Here is a 19,507-nt window from a genome sequence, read left to right on the forward strand (position 1 = left end):
CTCACAGCGGTGAGTATGAAGATATCCGTCTTCTGGGTTGTTGCGCTGTGTAGTCTGGTCGATGTTAACCAACGTTTCAGAGGTCATACTGCCTCCGTCATCAGGGCGATGAGTATGAAGATTTCTGTCTTCTGGGTTGTTGCGCTGTGTAGTATGGTCGATGTTTACCAACGTTTCAGAGGTCATACTGCCTCCGTCATCAGGGCACGGAGGCAGTATGACCTCTGAAACGTCGGTTAACATCGACCAGACTACACAGCGCAACAACCCAGAAGACGGATATCTTCAATAAGTATCCTGTCGCGGATCTGAAATCATTAGTTTTATTTTCAACGAAATATAATGCTTTCAAAGATGTTTAGGTCCTGTTTTCAATTTTCAGATCCGTTCTTCTTACCATGGGAACAAGTGGATAAAGGAGCCATTCGTTTTGTCCTCAGTGGTGCCAACATCATGTGTCCAGGTCTTACATCACCTGGAGCTAAGATGACACCTGTTTCAAAAGGGACTGTTGTTGTATCCTTTACTTACTCCCAAAACGCCTGAAGGACATTACTCATTATTAATTATTGGAAATTGGGTGGATAATTTATTGAGAAATAGAGGTCTTCATGCCAGAGGAAGGTCCACGTACAAATATGCAGTGGTGTACGGTACTATTTTCGATAAGGGAAGCAGTTGTATCTTCTGATCGTCAAGTTGACAAGTCAATTTGAGACTTGCCAAACATCACTAGTTGCATTGTTGAAACAATGTGAGTTTGAGAGTTCTCATGTCGTTCAATGCTTTATGAAGGTTGATATCACCGAATCCAATCTTGTTCCATGCATTTTTCTTTTTTCATTCAGAAACAAAAGGCATGGCCAATAAAACACACTTTCAAAGTTGTAAAGTCCTTTTAGAATCATTCTGTATAAAAAGGCCTGCTCTCATGTCTGCCAAAATTCTCAGAAAGGTACAGCAGCGTTTCTTTGTATTAAAATTGAATTTCATTTGTTTATGTTTAACTTACTGATGTAACTTCTTGTTTATAATGAAGCCTAGCATGTCATATGAATATCTCTATCTCTCTCTCTCTCTCTCTCTCTCTCTCTCTTTTTTGTGTGTGTGTATTCCGAGTCTGGTAGGAGAAGGTAATGTCAGTGTAACATTAAATTAGCAAGGTCCATTTGAATTTGCGCATGTGTACGGGGGCACCTGAATACATGGGCCATGTACTTAGGATGTGGCTGAAAACTGAAATTTCCTTCACGTTGATTATCAGGCGGTTATGGCAGAGGGAAAACAACATGCGTTAGCAGTTGGGACGACTGCCTTATCAACAGATGATATGTAAGTAGGTACTGACGACTCGTCTGTTCTTCCTATCGGCCGTTGTTATGTTTGAACCCCTTTTCCGCACAAAGCATTTTGGAACCAAGGAATTTACTGCTTATGATATTTTCAGTACTTAAGTTATACATATGTGAAATATAAACTGCATTTGTTGCAGATATTGCTATAAAGTAGGATGACATAAGATACTTTTCTGCTTAGTAACTTTATAGCTCTCTGATAATATTCCAATTAGTTTCTATATTTTGTTTCAGATCAAAAATCAACAAGGGAATTGGAATAGAGAATTGCCACTACCTCAATGATGGTTTATGGCAAATGAAACCAGTCAAGTAGTCTCCTATAGATATATTTATTTTATTTCAGTGAACATATATGAATTGAAGGATACATAAACATTTTGTATGGTTCTATCAGTTTTACGGTGCATAACTAAATTATCTGCCTGGTAAAAACAAGAGAACACATCAATTTGAAATAAAATAATACTTATGCTAATACTTGCACTTTATTTTATTTTTTAAGGGCCTGGATGCTAGACCATTTTATTAGTTATGAAGGGACCTCTATTTTAGACCATTATAAAACCTTTATAGGGACCACTTTCACAGATCATAACAATGCTACGTGTGGGCCTTTTTCCTGTACCATAGCAATCACTCTCTCTGGGTCTCAATCCTTGACCATTATACTGGCTACAAATAGACCTCTGTCTCAGACCATTAAATTGGCTATATAGTGGCATGGATCCCAGAAGAATTGTAGTGTCTTGTTTGTGGTCTGTATTTACTTATTTATTCACCGTTTATTTAATGGCTGTTTTTCAGTAACTCAGACTATATAGCATCAAATGAGAGTACGATAATAAACAATAAATTGGAGAGGACGTGGAACGAAGTGGCCATATCCTAATTTAAGGTACCATCCCGGCATTTTCCTGGAGGGACTGAGGAAATCCATGAAAGATCTCAGGATAGCCGGTCTCCAGGTCAATATATGAACCGAGGACTTTGCAAATATGCTCACCACTCGACTACAATGTTCGGTATCGTGGTCCATTTAATGGATATACAGGGTGAGTACAAACTTTGTGTGCGTGTTCCAGGATCAAAAATAAGAAAAAATGTTCGTTTGAAGATGGGGTCGCAAGTGTTTAATTTTCGAAATAATAGCCAAAAATAAGTTTCAGTGAATGATTTTATGTTAAAGTGAATCCAGCTTCCAGCGCAGATTTTCAGTTAACTTTTGGACAGGAATTGTTGGCGACATGATTGTTGGTCCTCACATGCTTCCTTCACGTCTCCTTGAGGATGTAGCACTGAATACAAGAGGACAAATGTGGTTTATGCACGACAGAGCCCCAGCACACTTCTCCCATCGCGTCAGATATCATCACAAAGAACAGTACCCTCAGTGATGGATTTTATGCGGTGGCCCAGTAGCATGGCCACCGAGGTCACCGGACCTGACTCCATTGGATTTTTATCTGTGGGGTCACTTGAAGTCCGTCGTTTATGCATCAATCATAAACAATGATGACGACCTATGGGGACGTGTGCAGAATGCATGCCATATGATTTGAGGAAACCCTGGTGTGTACGAACGAATCCGTCAGTCTCGTGCACGTCGTGCTCGGGCATGTGTGGAGAATGGAGGAGCAACCTTTGAGCATCTGTTGTAAAGAAACTTCCCTGTCCTTATACTTGGCAATAAAGGCATAACATCAAAACTTATTTTGGCCATTACGTATTTGATAAGGAAGCATTTGCGACCACATGTTCATAGGAACATTTTTTCTTATGTTTGATCCAGGAACACACACACACAAAGTTTGTAAACATACTTTTGACTCACCCTGATTAGTGGCCTCAATTCTAGACCATCATAATATCTACATAGCAGCTTCCATTCAAGACTGTTATAATGCCTATGTGGCGAAGTCTATGGAGGTAGTGGGTTGCCGACCCGGCCTTGGGCGCGCAGTCCCCTCCCCTGTGCAAGAAGAGGTTCGGACCCGGTAACAGATATTGGCCCGGACGCCTGACTCCAGGTTGCAACGAACCCCCCTAAGCCCAGCCTTCCCAGGGAGAAACACCACAGCCAGTGCCAGCATACCCAAGGCCAGCCACACCCCTTACTGCAGTGGCACATCCTTATCCAGAGCCTCCACCCCAGTCGCACCCCTCCCCCAGGGACATCCCCTTTGGGCCAACCCCCATGATCCCCGTACCCAGGATCGCCCCACGGAACCACCCCTAGGACCCACACAGTATCCCTCCAGCATCACCATCCCCAGGAACCACAGCATCCCTCTAGGACCCCAGGATTCCCTGATGACCCCCAGGTCCACACCCAGTGTCCCTCTAAGACCACAGCAGGATCCCCGAGGACCATCACCTCTAGTATCCCCTATGACCCCTCCAGGATTCCCCAAATTTACGAGGACTTGCCATGACCATCCTAGGATTCCCAACGAGGATTCTCCCACCAAGGATTTCCAACAGAATTCCTCATGATCCCAACCCAGGATTCCAGCAGTATCCCCACCGAGTGTTCTCCCAGGACCCCCGACCCAGGATATTCCCCTGGATTCACCACATAATATTAACCATGATCCCGCAGGATTCCCCAGAAGGATCCCCGTATGATCCCCAGCCCGAAGTATTCTCACACATAGGATTAACCCAGTCATCCCTCCATGATCCAAGTATGCCATCAAAGATTTCCCAAATGTTCCCACCACAATGACCCCATCGTAGTATTCCCAAAAACGGTCACGGGACGCCCACCCCAAGGGACGCCCACCCCAAGGGACGCCCACCCCAAGGGACGCCCACCCCAAGGGACGCCCACCCCAAGGGACGCCCACCCCAAGGGACGCCCACCCCAAGGGACGCCCACCCCAAGGGACGCCCACCCCAAGGGACGCCCACCCCAAGGGACGCCCACCCCAAGGGACGCCCACCCCAAGGGACGCCCACCCCAAGGGACGCCCACCCCAAGGGACGCCCACCCCAAGGGACGCCCACCCCAAGGGACGCCCACCCCAAGGGACGCCCACCCCAAGGGACGCCCACCCCAAGGGACGCCCACCCCAAGGGACGCCCACCCCAAGGGACGCCCACCCCAAGGGACGCCCACCCCAAGGGACGCCCACCCCAAGGGACGCCCACCCCAAGGGACGCCCACCCCAAGGGACGCCCACCCCAAGGGACGCCCACCCCAAGGGACGCCCACCCCAAGGGACGCACACCCCAAGGGACGCCCACCCCAAGGCAGCCCACCCCCAGGGCCGCCCACAAAAAACCTCCCCGCGAAGGGTGGAGACCCAGGCCGTTTCTTGAGCGAGCAGAGTCACGGCCCGGGCACCTGGTGGCGGGTTCCAACGAACCGCCCGAGTCCAACTCGTTGGCTTTGCGCTTGCACGCTACGAAAAACAGGACCTTGTAGGTGAGGCAAGTTGTCCAAATCTTTCGACTAACCCACCTGGCAACAGATCTTGTCTACAGGATATTGCAGGAACATAATAAGATTAGGTATAATAAAGAGAGCACTCAAAATTCGAAAATAGTACCAGCAGCGAAAGCGCAGTAATTGGCATGGAATAATACCGACAGGGGGGCTCAACCCCAGCCGCTAAGTGGTCATAGGAAATTAAAACAAACCTCATAAAGCAAATAATAACTTGCGCCCTCTGTGCGGGATGGCGCTTTTGGTGGGTCCCTATGTTCCCGCATAGAGGACGCTGCCGTTTATTTTATGTTTTTAAGCTTTGTTTTATTCTCTACGATCATTTACAGGACCCTCGGTCCCGCGATTTGGTTTCATTCGATGAAATGATTGAGTTTTCGCTGCTGGTAGTATTTTCGCTTTTAGTGTTTTATTACTGGACGTATAATTTTATCTGCCCCTTAGTTATCTCTGCCGACACGCGTTGGATGAGTTTTTCATCTTGGCTTTCCCAGCGTGCTCCGCGAAACCTGTTTCCTACGGACAAGTTGAGGGTTTTTTCCGGTTGTCTGTCTCCTGCTCCGGTACAGCGCGTATGTATGCAGTCTTTACGTAAGTTGGGGCTTCAGTCGGCCATTTTGATATTACGTCTCAGCTTGTGTTTGATTGAATTCTCGATCTATTCGACAGCCAAAGAGCTGTTGAAGCTTTCGTGGTGGTAGTACGAGGCTCTAAAGAATGCAGGCGATTTCGTGATAGTGAAAATACTAACCGATTTTCTCTAGAAATTACAAAAATCGTTGAGTTAGATTTTATTCGACTTACACCCTTGTACCATTGAAAATTTAATCTTGGAATCTGAAGCGAAAATAATAAATTGTTATTGTGTGGATTTCCACCTGTTTTGCTATTCACTTAATGTGTAATGTAAGCACAAATCGATGAAAATTGTAATATTGATTAAGATTGATTCCTGGATTTGACCTTATCATCGAAGATTATAATTCAATTCAATTCAATACAGATTTAACCTGGTCGCATTTCTGTCTGGCGATTTTATAGGTGCCTTACGTCGCTTTTCCATGGAGTGGAGTGGGGTGGTAAAAGATCGTGCATATATTTTTCTCTAGGACTGTGAGACGCACATGCGAAAGTATACATTGCCAGAGCCGACAGGGGCAAGTACGTCGTGATCTCATCCTCGTGTGGGTGCTACGTCTTGTACAACGCGAACCCGCTTAAGTCATACAAGGCGAGTAGCATGAAATTTTCCGTCCTCTGAAGTAGAGAGTTCTGAAAGTACGTTGAGAGAAAAAAAAAACTTATATTGCGTGCTGTTACCGATACAACGTGACTTGGCCTACGTCAGAGAAGACGAGATGCCTGAAATGACGTTGCAACACTGAACTAAGTATTCTGAGATATTGTTTTCCATTGCATTGGTTTCTATTAGAATTTGAAGGCATTTGAAGGTCGTCCCACTGCAGACTGGCTTTCTTGTTTGTTTCAGGCAGTTTGTACAACCTCTCGACATTCGTGTGGGTTTTGAACGCACATCAAGGGTTGGCCGTGCACGTCAAATGCCAACCTCCTGAAGGCGACCTCTTGTCCGTTGAGTCCAGAGGAGCCAGGGAACTCGTGGAGCCGCGGCCATTGCATCCTGGCGCTGCTTACGTCATACAACACGAGATGCCCGAAACAAAGGCATGGCTGTGAGCTGCAGACTCCAGTGAGTACGCTGAGATATTATTCTATTTCATATTTTGATTGTTCTGTGATACTGCCCACGCAGATTAAGTAGAGAATTCCGTCTCCTTCTAGGTCAGTGGTAACAACCACGTCACACTCGTTCAAGACTTGAGGTTTTTTCGCAGCGTTGAGGATAATGGCAGCTTACATCGTGAGGTCGCTTACGCCATGCAACACGACAAGCTGAAAATTATGTTGCGAACTAAGGACTCCGGCGAGTACAATGAGAAATTATCAGATAATGCCCACTGATCGAGTTTCAGACCGTACATACAGAAGCGACGTAATTATAAATTCTTGTCATTATGTCTGCTTTGAGGTGATTGGTGCGGCCTCTTCACATTCGCCTGTCACGGTGATTATGATGTCATCATTATTCGTCATCGCCGTCGTGAACCCTCTGAACATGAATCGAGCTTTGCAGGCGGAAGCAAGATTTTTCTACAGGATGCTGGGATCCACGTCTCGCTCCTGGACGCTGATGTGTGACGTCATCTGGCACGAGACGTCTGAAATGATGAGGCACCATTGAGTACGGTGATATATTATTTCAAGGTTGATTAAAAATTATAATGACTTTGATAGTGTTCTGTGGGAAATTAAAAATTAGTATGTCTCGACGGCGATGTAGTGTCTGAGTAAAACGTGGTCTGCGTGGATGTGAGAGGAATGGGATTTCACGAAGGTACCGATATCGTCAAAATGAAAGAATGTTTGAAACCCCTACATACGGTAAGGAATCGAGTTCTTTCGTGAGTTGGAAACAGAAAGGAAAAAGTTACAGATCATTTGAGAAGTGTTGAAGAGAAAGATTAGAAAATGAGAAATTGCTGACAAACGCAGAGACGTTACGTGTCCGGTGATAGACACGCGAACTTGTAGCATCAGATCAATTTCTTCCGTCTCTCTTGTTGTAAACATATACGGTAGTGATCGTGTAGCTGACAGTCGTTTAACTGGTCGAAGCCTTTCTCTTCGTGTATGAAAACAGAAATTTTATTACAGAGTTTACAAAAACTGACTGGTCCAAATTCTGAAGCAGAGGAACGTAGCCCGCGTCCTTACTTCATTTCTCGTGAATGAATTTCGAAAGGAAATGCTGTGGACCTTCAGAATTTGGTGTTAGGTGGACCGAATATTGCGTATGGAGTACGTAGAAGTCCGCACTGATTTGGATTAGACGTCTGCCAGGGACGCGACTGAGTAGGCGTCGTTCACGTGGTGATGGAATTCGAGCTGCTAGAATGTGTAGTGCTGTATAGAGCAGAGGTTCCTAAAGTGTGGGGCTGTTGTTTGTATGAAAATCTTTTTTAACGAAATATGGAGAAACATTTTGAACATCCTTCGCTTGATCGAGGCATTTCAGAAGTGGCAGCCATCAAAACAAAGTATTGTTCTACGATGAACCTGCGTTGAACATGAATTTTAAACCAGTGACTTGTTTTCCAGAATATGGTGTTATGTGGTATGCTTGTATCCTGCAGCCGTCATGTACCGCCAGGTACTTCCAGATGCTACTTACATCATCCAACAGGATATGATGTGGCAGAACTGAATTCGAGACTCGTGGTAAATATACTGGACTACTATTTTCAATTACCTTCCGATACTGCCCATCAGTTCAATTTCAGTGCTCGTAAATATAGGCTGTGTAATGTGTGAAACATACTTTAGAGCGCTCTACTCTTTTGAAATCATTTAGAAAGTTGATTTATTTTGTCATCGTTAGAAATATAGTAGAGTATATTTTCAGCACTTTCTGTGTAGCCATTGAAAATGTTAAATTTATGAAACATTGGTCTGACTCATTTTCAATTCAAAATGGTCTGAAACAAGGAGATGCTTTGTCTACTTCTAGGTCAGCAGTAACAACCACTTGACATTCGATATTTTTATTTATTTATTTATTTAGTGTTCTGTCTGACGACAGGTCCATATGAACAGGATCCTTCCATCCTTTTCTCGGACTGGGACCTGTTCATATACGTTCTTGGCAGATGATCCAGAAGTGGTTTGCCATTGCCTTCTTCTGTGTGTGAATGGAGTAATTGTTGGGATGCCACGGAGAAACCGGGGAAGCCCCCGGAGGAAAACTCCGTGTTGCCTAGACCACGGCCTTGCCCAACACAAGTTATAAAGTCGGGCACCGCCGGGAATCGAACCCGAGACCCCAGGATTACAAGGCCAGCGTGACGGTTTGACATTCGTTCAAGCTTTAATTAAGGTTTTCGCGGCGATGAGGATAATGGCCGCCTACATCGTGAAGTCTGTTACACCATACATCACGAGACGCCGAAAATGTTGCCGGAGCACAGAACTAAGGACTCCATATTCCATTAATATGAAATAATGCCCACTGATGAAGCTTCAGACCCTACATATAAATTCTTGTCATTATATGGGACATTGTCTGGTTTCAGGGGAAAGGCATCGGCGTCGGATTTTAGCTTTTCACGTGGTTCCGAAACTCTGAGGATGATCTTGATCGCATTTTTACCCGTGAGGTTGTGTCCTGTCGCGTCTACACGCTCCGGGGAACCCGGAGTTCCGCAGTCGCTTCCACCCGGACGCCGCACTCTCGTCGTGTTTTATTGACAACTTTACGTCTGTATCCGGAATATTTCGTTTCTACCGTCGTTGCTGGTGAGTGAAACGAATAAGTTTTCTTTTAAATTAACACATGACTAACGTCTGGGGTGCAGGGGTTAAACTCTTTCCAGTGTTCCTTAATTGTGAGTTTCCAATTAATGTTTTGCTTGTTTCCATTCCTTGAGCAAAATGAATTCAGATTCTTTCTGTTTACTCTTTTTCTCGTTTCTTTTCTTCTTTTTCGCCTTCTTCCTACCCTCAGAGGATAGACGGGTTAGTGTAGAGTTGTAGCTGCATGCATTCTTAACCACTAACAACATCATCAACCCTGCAGTCCAGCCGCTGGTCTGCAACGGAATATCAGCGGAATCCAGCAAAGACACAGTTTGCCGAAAATATTAGAAATGACGAGGAATAAATAGACCATATTTATCTGTTTTGCGTTAAGTTGCAGTGGTAGGCTTTGGAAATCCACGTAGAAGATTTCCGGGTTTTAAAAAGTGGGGATTTTCTGTTTTAATAATCTGAGTAACGGCTAGCTTTTAAAGTTAAGTAATTTTGAGGTGACTTAAGCGTCTGCTAACACAAACTATAAAGCGGGGAAGATTTTCAATTTTTAAAATTTCATGGGGCTGAAAACTACATTATCGTTATTTATTTACATAGCTTTGCCCTTAGATTACAGTCATATGGCAGGACAGACGTACAGTCCAAATTTGACCACCTCTGACGTAGACAAAGTTCATTCAATGAAAGTGATTGAGAAATGATTGCAATTTTATAGTATCGTAGGTATCAGTACTTGGACATTAAAATGTGGATTGATGAGAGATTCACACTGAAATTAGGGACGAGACAACGAAATCACATGCAGATAACGTGTGAATAAAATAATACAGGCTTTTTGACATTGAGTGACATTTTAAATGAAGTTTTCAGGTTGTTGTATGTTCAAGATGTTATTTAATAAATAAATAAATAATTTACTTGTACTTTTATTTTTTCCGATTGTAGAAACAACGAAAACTGTAACACTTGCTTGTATACCTTTGTTTCCATCTCCCTTTATAATAGGTAGAAGAACGACATATGTCACTATTTCGTCTTTAAATTTTTGCACTTGAGTTGACTTGCAATGAGATCAGATTTTAAAAGCAGCTAAAATTTCCATGACTTGTTACATTATAATTATTATATATTAGCGTACTAGCAAATTAAAGTGTGCATTGATGATAGCCGAAAGTTCTCAATTGGATTTAAATCTAGTTAATATGGTAGCAAAAATAAAACTTTGCATCCGACACTTTCTGTTAATTCCCTTGTTCTTTCAGACTTATGAAAGCTCGCATTGTCAAGAATGAGTGACTCACAAATAAAGTAGGAACCAAGTCATTTTCAAAGAATGTCGCTCATATTATAAATCAAATAATACAGAAGTCATAGAGAGCCCCCCCCCCCCCCCAAAAAAAAAGAAGTCAACTCAAATTGTTCATTGCTTTGTGAATGGCTCTGAAACGTGAGTGAACTTGTAGCAGACGACACGAGAAACAACGGACGATTGCCATGTCCAGCGACGACGTCATCTAAGAAACCTCCAGTTCATCGCTGGTGGGTGAAATTTATCTCTTCAATGTTGCAGTAGAAATAGTAGTAGTAGTAGTAGTTTGTAGCTTAGTTTTTGCCAATTTCCCGTAGTTGAGAGATTTTATCTAATGAAGTCCTTATTTCCATCCTTGAAGGAAAACGAATTACAAATCTTCATCTTCTTGTTCATTCTCATCATCTTATTACTTACACGGGCTAGACTAATTTATTTTTAAAGATAAGTTGCGCCTGTGTTTAATTACGTACTACGGCATGAAGGCATATGGGTTATTGAAGGTTTAGGTACGTGCATCTTTAACAGAGATACGTGGACAGCATTACGTTCCCGAAGGAAAAATTCACGGTATATATTATTGAATTGGACCGAACTTGATTGTGAAGGGATAGGAATCTCTGCCGCTGTCGGTAGTTGAACCGCGGACTTGCAGATTGTCCAGAAATAAAATATTAATCGTGGTAAAAATCGGGGATGACTAGATTGGTTGAGAACGTTGTGTGTATCTTAGAAATTACAAGTGAATACGGATTTTGGGTCTGAAAACCAGAAGGGAAGACATCAAATTGGATGTGAACAGCTGCTGTGAACACGGGAATGAACATCGGTAGACATAATTTGTAGATTTATGTCTATATTATAGTTTAATTTAAAATTTTTGACAAGTATGTAGTGAAGGAGGACAATTATGGGAATCGTGTCAGATACTAATAAGGTATGTTGAACTCGACGCCGAAAACACTCGGTTTACGTCGTGCAAGACACGGCTTTATGCGTCGCGTTTGTAGAATCGCAGTCAATACAGGTCGCGTGGGGGAATGTGTCACGCGTCATCGTTAGTGGCTTACATCGTACTAAGTGGGTTACAGACAGACGTAATTTTTAACATTCAGGGATATTGTAGAACTCTCGAATTTGTGACTATTTACAAACGTAAGTATCTGGCGATGTAAAAATGTTCTGTTTCTGCGTGCTCAGTTTTCGTCGTGATGTGGACGTCGGTAAACAGGTCCCCCGAGGACGACTGTCGTTGAAAGAAAATCGCTGTAGAAAAAAATGGAATCGATATTAATTCGTAGAATCGAACTTGGGCTGTGAAGGTGATGAACCGGATTTTATTAACAGAGCGACCACGAGTTAATTTCTATTAATAAGCACGGTAAGGACAGTAATTTGAAGACAATGGTTAATGAGTTGTATCTTCGCACTTTGTACTGTCAGCATCAGGGAGAGGAGAGGTAGGTCAGGGTGTCGATGACGCACATGTGAGATGACAGATGCATAGAAATTTTTAGTCGAATAGAGCTTGGGGATAATTATGTTTAGATCATAATGCAAGTTCAATAATAGCACGGAAAGAAGTGAAATGTGTTCATTTCTGTCTTGGTAGGGCCCGGATAATAACGCAGACTTTTAAAGGAACGTATCGAATTCGGTAGAAAATGTTTTCTTCGTAACTGAAATCTAGAAGAAATGTTATACGTTAAAGTGTTTGGGATGTCAAATGAATACAACCCATTCCGTGAATGAGTTTTGGATCTTAAGCGTACGTGATTCTGTTCAGGTGCCAGGCGCTCAGACAATGAACGAATTGTCTGCGTTTTCAGGAACATGAACGTCAGTTGTCGTTTTTTAAAACACCGAGCTTTCTTAGTCACTGCTTTTACAAAATCAAGACGATCGTCATCATGATATAGGACATAAATTTTAATTCAACATTGTCAGTTTGATTTTCAAGGTGAATTAAATATTTTTGAGAAATATGTTGTATGCATTTTCCACGGTCGTATGTTCTTGTCATCAGGATTGTTTTGCTCGTGCTAATAATACTAGGCGCGTCCTCAAAGTAAGTTTCCCTGGGGCCGTTTACAGAAACAAAACACAATTTCATGGAAATATTTATTGCAACAGATACAGCAAGTGTCCAGCTATTTTTCAACATATTCGCCACCGGAATTGAGACATTTGTCATACCGTGGGACCAACTTTTGAATACCTGTGTCGTAGAAGTCTGCCGCCTGGGATTGGAACCACTGTGTAACAACCATCTCCGCCTCTCTGTCATTCTGAAGACGCTGACCGGACAGGAATTTCTTGAGGTGTAGGAAAAGATGGAAATCACTGGAAGTGAGGTCCGGGCTGTAGGGTGAATGATTAAACACCTCCCAGCTGAACTCCTGCAGGAGACTTGCTGTCCGTCGAGCCGTGTGCGGCCTAGCGTTATCGTGCAGGAAGACAATACCGGCACTAAGCATCCCGCGCCGCTTGTTCTGAATGGCCCGTCGCAATTTCTGCAGTGTTTCGCAGTAACGCTCAGCATTCACCGTCTCACCTCTGGTCAGGAAGTCGACGTGGAGAACGCCCCGTCTGTCCCAGAACACCGTGCACATCACTTTCCGCGCCGACAACGTCTGCTTGAATTTCGTCTTACAGGGAGATCCACTGTGACGCCAATGCATTGACTGCTGCTTGGTTTCTGGGGTAATGTGTGCAATCCACGTTTCATCACCTGTGATGATCCGGTCCAGAAACTCGTCGCCGTCATCATGGTACCGCTGCAGAAATGTCAATGCTGACTCCATGCGCTTTGTTTTGTGTTCTGGTGTCAGTTGCTTCGGCACCCACCTGACAATTTCGTGCAACAAGGAGCGGGAAATCTGCGGGAAATGACTGCTGAGTTCCGTAATTGTGAAGCGACGATTATACATAATGCGTTCCCGCACAAGCTCCACAAGGTCGTCTGTAATGATGGATGGCCTCCCACTGCGCTTCTCATCATGCACACTTTGTCGACCTGCTGAAAATTGTCTGCACCAGCGACGCACCATCTGCTTGCTCATGACGTTAGGCCCATAGACCCGGCACAGCTGACGATGAATTTCGATCGGCGCTATGCTCTGTGCATTCAAAAACTTTATCACTGACCGCACTTCACAGTCGGCGGGAGCTGGAATAACAACCTCCATCTTCAACAGCTGCAACGATGCTACTGTGAGAACGCGGGAAGTACCGTTAGTGCATGCGCCATGCTACGTCATTGCTCTATCATGTACGCACAGTCGCTTCGCGCATATAAGGTTTGCTAGCTGTGGGACGAGTGGGAAACTTACTTTGTGGACGCGCCTCGTATCTGGGGGCAGATTAGAAAATAATTACTTTTATCTCAAGTACTTTGTGTCTGTTAGGTCCACATGTTCTGGTTGGGACCCTACTGAAAATTGGTTGTAATGTTTCGTGAGGTAAGGCACGTGAAACAATGACGTGTTTGTTAGTCCTCGACGAAGCAACGAAGCTCAAGTTGAAGACGCATTGTCACTTGTCCGCGTTCGGTGTATTTATTCGTAGGTAATAACCTTATCAGCTGAAGTGAATGATAACTAAATTCATGGAAATGGCATCCTCGTTCCCATGCTCACAAGAGGCCTCATGAAGAATGAAATGCGTGACTTCCGATAATAGTCGCGTAAGATTGATATTAATATTATCCTTGCATCTGCTCAAAGTTTTCTTATTGGTACTGGAACCGGTCGAATATGGCAGCTCGACGTAATGTGAGATACGTTTTGTTCCATTACTGGTGCGTAATCGCGTACGTGTTATTCTGTAGAGCTATTAGGAACTTGGCCGATGTCGGAATTTTGTTAAGAGAGCTGCGAATCACGTGTTGTTTACGGTGAATGAATTACGAGCGAGAGATAGTCGTTAGGTTCCTCGGTCGTTTGAATCATGGAAGGTGCCTGACGGAGGGCAACATTTCCGTCAAGCCTTAGGAAGCAAAACTTTATTTAGATCTGGGCCCCGCATGTGGCGTACGTGTTTAGATAAGTAGCGAGAAAATATGGCATTTTGTGAATTACTTATTTCGTGAATGTGTTGTAATAGGCCTCAAGGTAGCAATCTGCAACCAGTCGCGGTGGCAAAGCGCTTGATACTGGAAGGTGGTGATGTTGATTTGGTCGTAAAACGTGACGTGTTCTTTTGTATGCGATTACCGCGTTTTGGACTCATGGTTTGTTTCATGGATATCATGAGAGACAGGTCGTTATTGTTGTGTGTGTGTGCGCGCCGTATAATTGGGACAAAAAATTTCGAAAGTTCGGTTGTGTTTCTATGCTTGATGTAAAAGAAAAGTAATTTCTTACCTTGTAAGATGTGGATTATGTACATTTATGAAGCTGAAAGTCCATTATTTTTATGATAGACGTGTAAAGGTAACGGTCCCTGCGTGTAGGGCGTGATGCATCGCATGTATGAGTAGGAGCTATACTGTCTCTCCCGCCAAGCGTCCCACATGGCGCGTATTAGGACTACTTTAATCCTTACTTTTTTCATATGATATAATAGTTTTTTGACTACTACAAAAGTCTATCCTAATTACTTGAGTATGTGTGGAATACATTCTTGGTTTAAAAATTTTAATTTCGTTAGTTAGAGAAAGAAGTTAACTATATTGTAAATATGATATGAATACAAATACTCATTAGATATGGGGTTTAGGTATTTTTAGAATTAGCTTCGAGGATGTAGGGAAATTCGATCCTTAGTCATACAACATTTGATCACAGACGCTTGTTCACTCAGGCCACAGAATAGTAGGACTATAAAAGCACGCAATGTCTTAGATAAAAGATTATCAGGCCGGCTTTAGATATTTCGGTTTCTCTACCTATAAAATCTATCTCTTTTATCTATCTGCATGTCTCTCTCTCTCTCTCTCTCTCTATCTATCTATCTATCTGTCTGTCTGTCTGTCTGTCTGATTACATATCTATATATCTATCCATCCGTTCATGTATTTACCAATCTATGTATCCATACGAAGATTAACCCAAACACGCACACACCCACATCATGCATGTTTTGTAGCTCGTCTTTGGTTTCTTAAGACAAAAATATGTCACATGACACAGACAATTTATGATATTTCAAATGGCAAATTATTGTGTCTTATGCTACTGTATGTTGATGTATTCTGTTTCATGCCATGGTGTGTTGTATGCAAGTGTGCGTTGTTGTGTGTGTGATTTATACTTCATTAAGATGAATTCCATAAGACAAGGCATGGGTACATTTAGCGATGATCTACGAGATTCACCCGAGACACTACCTCTTCCAAGCCAAGGCAGGTGTGCGTTTAGTGATGACATACGAGATTTGCACAAGACAGTAGTACGACTTCGAAGACAAGGCACGGGTGCATTTATCGATGACTTACGAGATTCACCCGAGACACTACCTCTTCCAAGCCAAGGCAGGTGTGCGTTTAGAGATGACATACGAGATTTGCACAAGACAGTAGTACCACTTGGAAGACAAGGCACGGGTGCATTTATCGATGACTTACGAGATTCACCCGAGACACTACCTCTTCCAAGCCAAGGCAGGTGTGCGTTTAGTGATGACATATGAGATTTGCACAAGACAGTAGTAACACTTGGAAGACAAGGCACGGGTACATTTAGCGATGATCTACGAGATTCACCCGAGACACTACCTCTTCCAAGCCAAGGCAGGTGTGCGTTTAGTGATGACATACGAGATTTGCACAAGACAGTAGTACGACTTCGAAGACAAGGCACTGGCCCATTTTTCGATGACATACGAGATTTACCCGAGACACTACCTCGTCCAAGCCAAGACAATTGTGCGTTTAGTGATGACATACGATATTAGCACAAGACAGTAGTACGACTTCGAAGACAAGGCACATGTACATTTAGCGATGACCTACGAGATTCACCCGAGACACTACCTCTTCCAAGAAAAGGCAGGTGTGCGTTTAGTGATGACATACGAGATTTGCACAAGACAGTAGTACGACTTCGAAGACAAGGCACATGTACAATTAGCGATGACTTACGAGATTCACCCGAGACACTACCTCGTCCAAGCCAAGCCAGGTGTGCGTTTAGTGATGACATATGAGATTTGCACAAGACAGTAGTACGACTTCGAAGACAAGGCACGGGTGCATTTATCGATGACTTACGAGATTCACCCGAGACACTACCTCTTCCAAGCCAAGGCAGGTGTGCGTTTAGTGATGACATACGAGATTTGCACAAGACAGTAGTACCACTTGGAAGACAAGGCACGGGTGCATTTATCGATGACTTACGAGATTCACCCGAGACACTACCTCTTCCAAGCGAAGGCAGGTGTGCGTTTAGTGATGACATATGAGATTTGCACAAGACAGTAGTACCACTTGGAAGACAAGGCACGGGTACATTTAGCGATGATCTACGAGATTCACCCGAGACACTACCTCTTCCAAGCCAAGGCAGGTGTGCGTTTAGTGATGACATACGAGATTTGCACAAGACAGTAGTACGACTTCGAAGACAAGGCACTGGCCCATTTTTCGATGACATACGAGATTTACCCGAGACACTACCTCGTCCAAGCCAAGACAATTGTGCGTTTAGTGATGACATACGATATTAGCACAAGACAGTAGTACGACTTCGAAGACAAGGCACATGTACATTTAGCGATGACCTACGAGATTCACCCGAGACACTACCTCTTCCAAGAAAAGGCAGGTGTGCGTTTAGTGATGACATACGAGATTTGCACAAGACAGTAGTACGACTTCGAAGACAAGGCACATGTACAATTAGCGATGACTTACGAGATTCACCCGAGACACTACCTCGTCCAAGCCAAGCCAGGTGTGCGTTTAGTGATGACATACGAGATTTGCACAAGACAGTAGTACGACTTCGAAGACAAGGCACGGGTACATTTAGCGAAGACTTACGAGATTCACCCGAGACACTACCTCGTCCAAGCCGAGGCAGGTGTGCGTTTAATGATGATATACGAGATTTGCACAAGACAGTAGTACGACTTCGAAGACAAGGCACGGGTGCATTGAGCGATGACTTACGAGATTCACCCGAGACACTACCTCGTCCAAGCCAAGGCTGGTGTTCGTTTAGTGATGACATACGAGATTTGCACAAGACAGTAGTACGACTTCGAAGACAAGGCACTGGTACATTTAGCGATGACCTAAGAGATTCACCCGAGACACTACCTCTTCCAAGCCAAGGCAAGTGTGCGTTTAGTGATGACATACGAGATTTGCACAAGACAGTAGTACCACTTGGAAGACAAGGCACGGGTGCATTTATCGATGACTTACGAGATTCACCCGAGACACTACCTCTTCCAAGCCAAGGCAGGTGTGCGTTTAGTGGTGACATAAGAGATTTGCACAAGACAGTAGTACCACTTCGAAGACAAGGCACGGGTGCATTTATCGATGACTTACTAGATTCACCCGAGACACTACCTCGTCCAAGCCAAGGAAGGGGTGCGTTTAGTGATGACATAAGAGATTTGCACAAGACAGTAGTACCACTTGGAAGACAAGGCACGGGTGCATTTATCGATGACTTACGAGATTCACCCGAGACACTACCTCGTCCAAGCCAAGGCAGGAGTGCGTTTAGTGATGACATACGAGATTTGCACAAGACAGTAGTACGACTTCGAAGACAAGGCACGGGTACATTTAGCGAAGACTTACGAGATTCACCCGAGACACTACCTCGTCCAAGCCGAGGCAGGTGTGCGTTTAATGATGATATACGAGATTTGCACAAGACAGTAGTACGACTTCGAAGACAAGGCACTGGCCCATTTATCGATGACTTACGAGATTCACCCGAGACACTACCTCGTCCAAGCCAAGGCTGGTGTGCGTTTAGTGATGACATACGAGATTTGCACAAGACAGTAGTACGACTTCGAAGACAAGGCACATGTACATTTAGCGATGACTTACGAGATTCACCCGAGACACTACCTCGTCCAAGCCAAGGCAGGAGTGCGTTTAGTGATGACAAACGAGATTTGCACAAGACAGTAGTACCATTTCGAAGACAAAGCACGTGTATATTTAGCGAAGACTTACGAGATTCACCCGAGACACTACCTCGTCCAAGCCGAGGCAGGTGTGCGTTTAATGATGATATACGAGATTTGCACAAGACAGTAGTACGACTTCGAAGACAAGGCAGTGGTCCATTTTTCGATGACTTACGAGATTTACCCGAGACACTACCTCGTCCAAGCCAAGGCAGGTGTGCGTTTAGTGATGACATACGATATTTGCACAAGACAGTAGTACGACTTCGAAGACAAGGCACATGTACATTTAGCGATGACCTACGAGATTCACCCGAGACACTACCTCTTCCAAGCCAAGGCAGGTGTGCGTTTAGTGATGACATACGAGATTTGCACAAGACAGTAGTACGACTTCGAAGACAAGGCACATGTACATTTAGCGAAGACTTACGAGATTCACCCGAGACACTACCTCGTCCAAGCCGAGGCAGGTGTGCGTTTAATGATGATATACGAGATTTGCACAAGACAGTAGTACGACTTCGAAGACAAGGCACTGGCCCATTTATCGATGACTTACGAGATTCACCCGAGACACTACCTCTTCCAAGCCAAGGCAGGTGTGCGTTTAGTGATGACATATGAGATTTGCACAAGACAGTAGTACCACTTGGAAGACAAGGCACGGGTACATTTAGCGATGATCTACGAGATTCACCCGAGACACTACCTCTTCCAAGCCAAGGCAGGTGTGCGTTTAGTGATGACATACGAGATTTGCACAAGACAGTAGTACGACTTCGAAGACAAGGCACGGGTGCATTGAGCGATGACTTACGAGATTCACCCGAGACACTACCTCGTCCAAGCCAAGGCAGGAGTGCGTTTAGTGATGACATACGAGATTTGCACAAGACAGTAGTA

The 19,507-nt window shown here is 44.1% G+C and overlaps 1 protein-coding gene and 1 long non-coding RNA gene across 4 annotated transcripts in view; both read left to right on the forward strand.

Annotated features, from left to right (window-relative positions):
- MCTS1 (malignant T-cell-amplified sequence 1 homolog) overlaps nt 1–1,833 on the forward strand; it is a 399,788-nt gene extending 397,955 nt beyond the window's left edge. For both annotated transcript variants that reach the window (XM_087353602.1, XM_022059354.2), the window contains 3 exons: nt 383–516; nt 1,265–1,332; nt 1,590–1,833. In XM_087353602.1, coding sequence (XP_087209728.1) covers nt 383–516; nt 1,265–1,332; nt 1,590–1,671 — 284 coding nt within the window. In that variant the 3' untranslated portion in view covers nt 1,672–1,833. The remainder of the gene's footprint in view (nt 1–382; nt 517–1,264; nt 1,333–1,589) is intronic.
- A 3,484-nt stretch (nt 1,834–5,317) lies between these two features.
- Nucleotides 5,318–19,507, forward strand: part of LOC110827590 (uncharacterized) — a 67,339-nt gene continuing 53,149 nt past the window's right edge. Inside the window, exons 1-7 of one of the 2 annotated variants that reach the window (XR_015536542.1) lie at nt 5,318–5,397; nt 5,916–6,196; nt 6,273–6,514; nt 6,607–7,066; nt 7,984–8,103; nt 8,955–9,177; nt 15,799–15,967. This is a non-coding gene — a long non-coding RNA (uncharacterized LOC110827590). Of the gene's footprint in view, nt 5,398–5,847; nt 6,197–6,272; nt 6,515–6,606; nt 7,067–7,983; nt 8,104–8,954; nt 9,178–15,798; nt 15,968–19,507 lie in introns of those variants that run through there. The other variant, XR_015536543.1, reaches the window with a different exon arrangement.

Source organism: Zootermopsis nevadensis, unplaced genomic scaffold (genome assembly GCF_977971745.1).
Source record: "Zootermopsis nevadensis isolate Lab colony 2312 unplaced genomic scaffold, Znev_1.0 Znev_ptg000022l, whole genome shotgun sequence".
NCBI lineage: Eukaryota > Metazoa > Arthropoda > Insecta > Blattodea > Termopsidae > Zootermopsis > Zootermopsis nevadensis.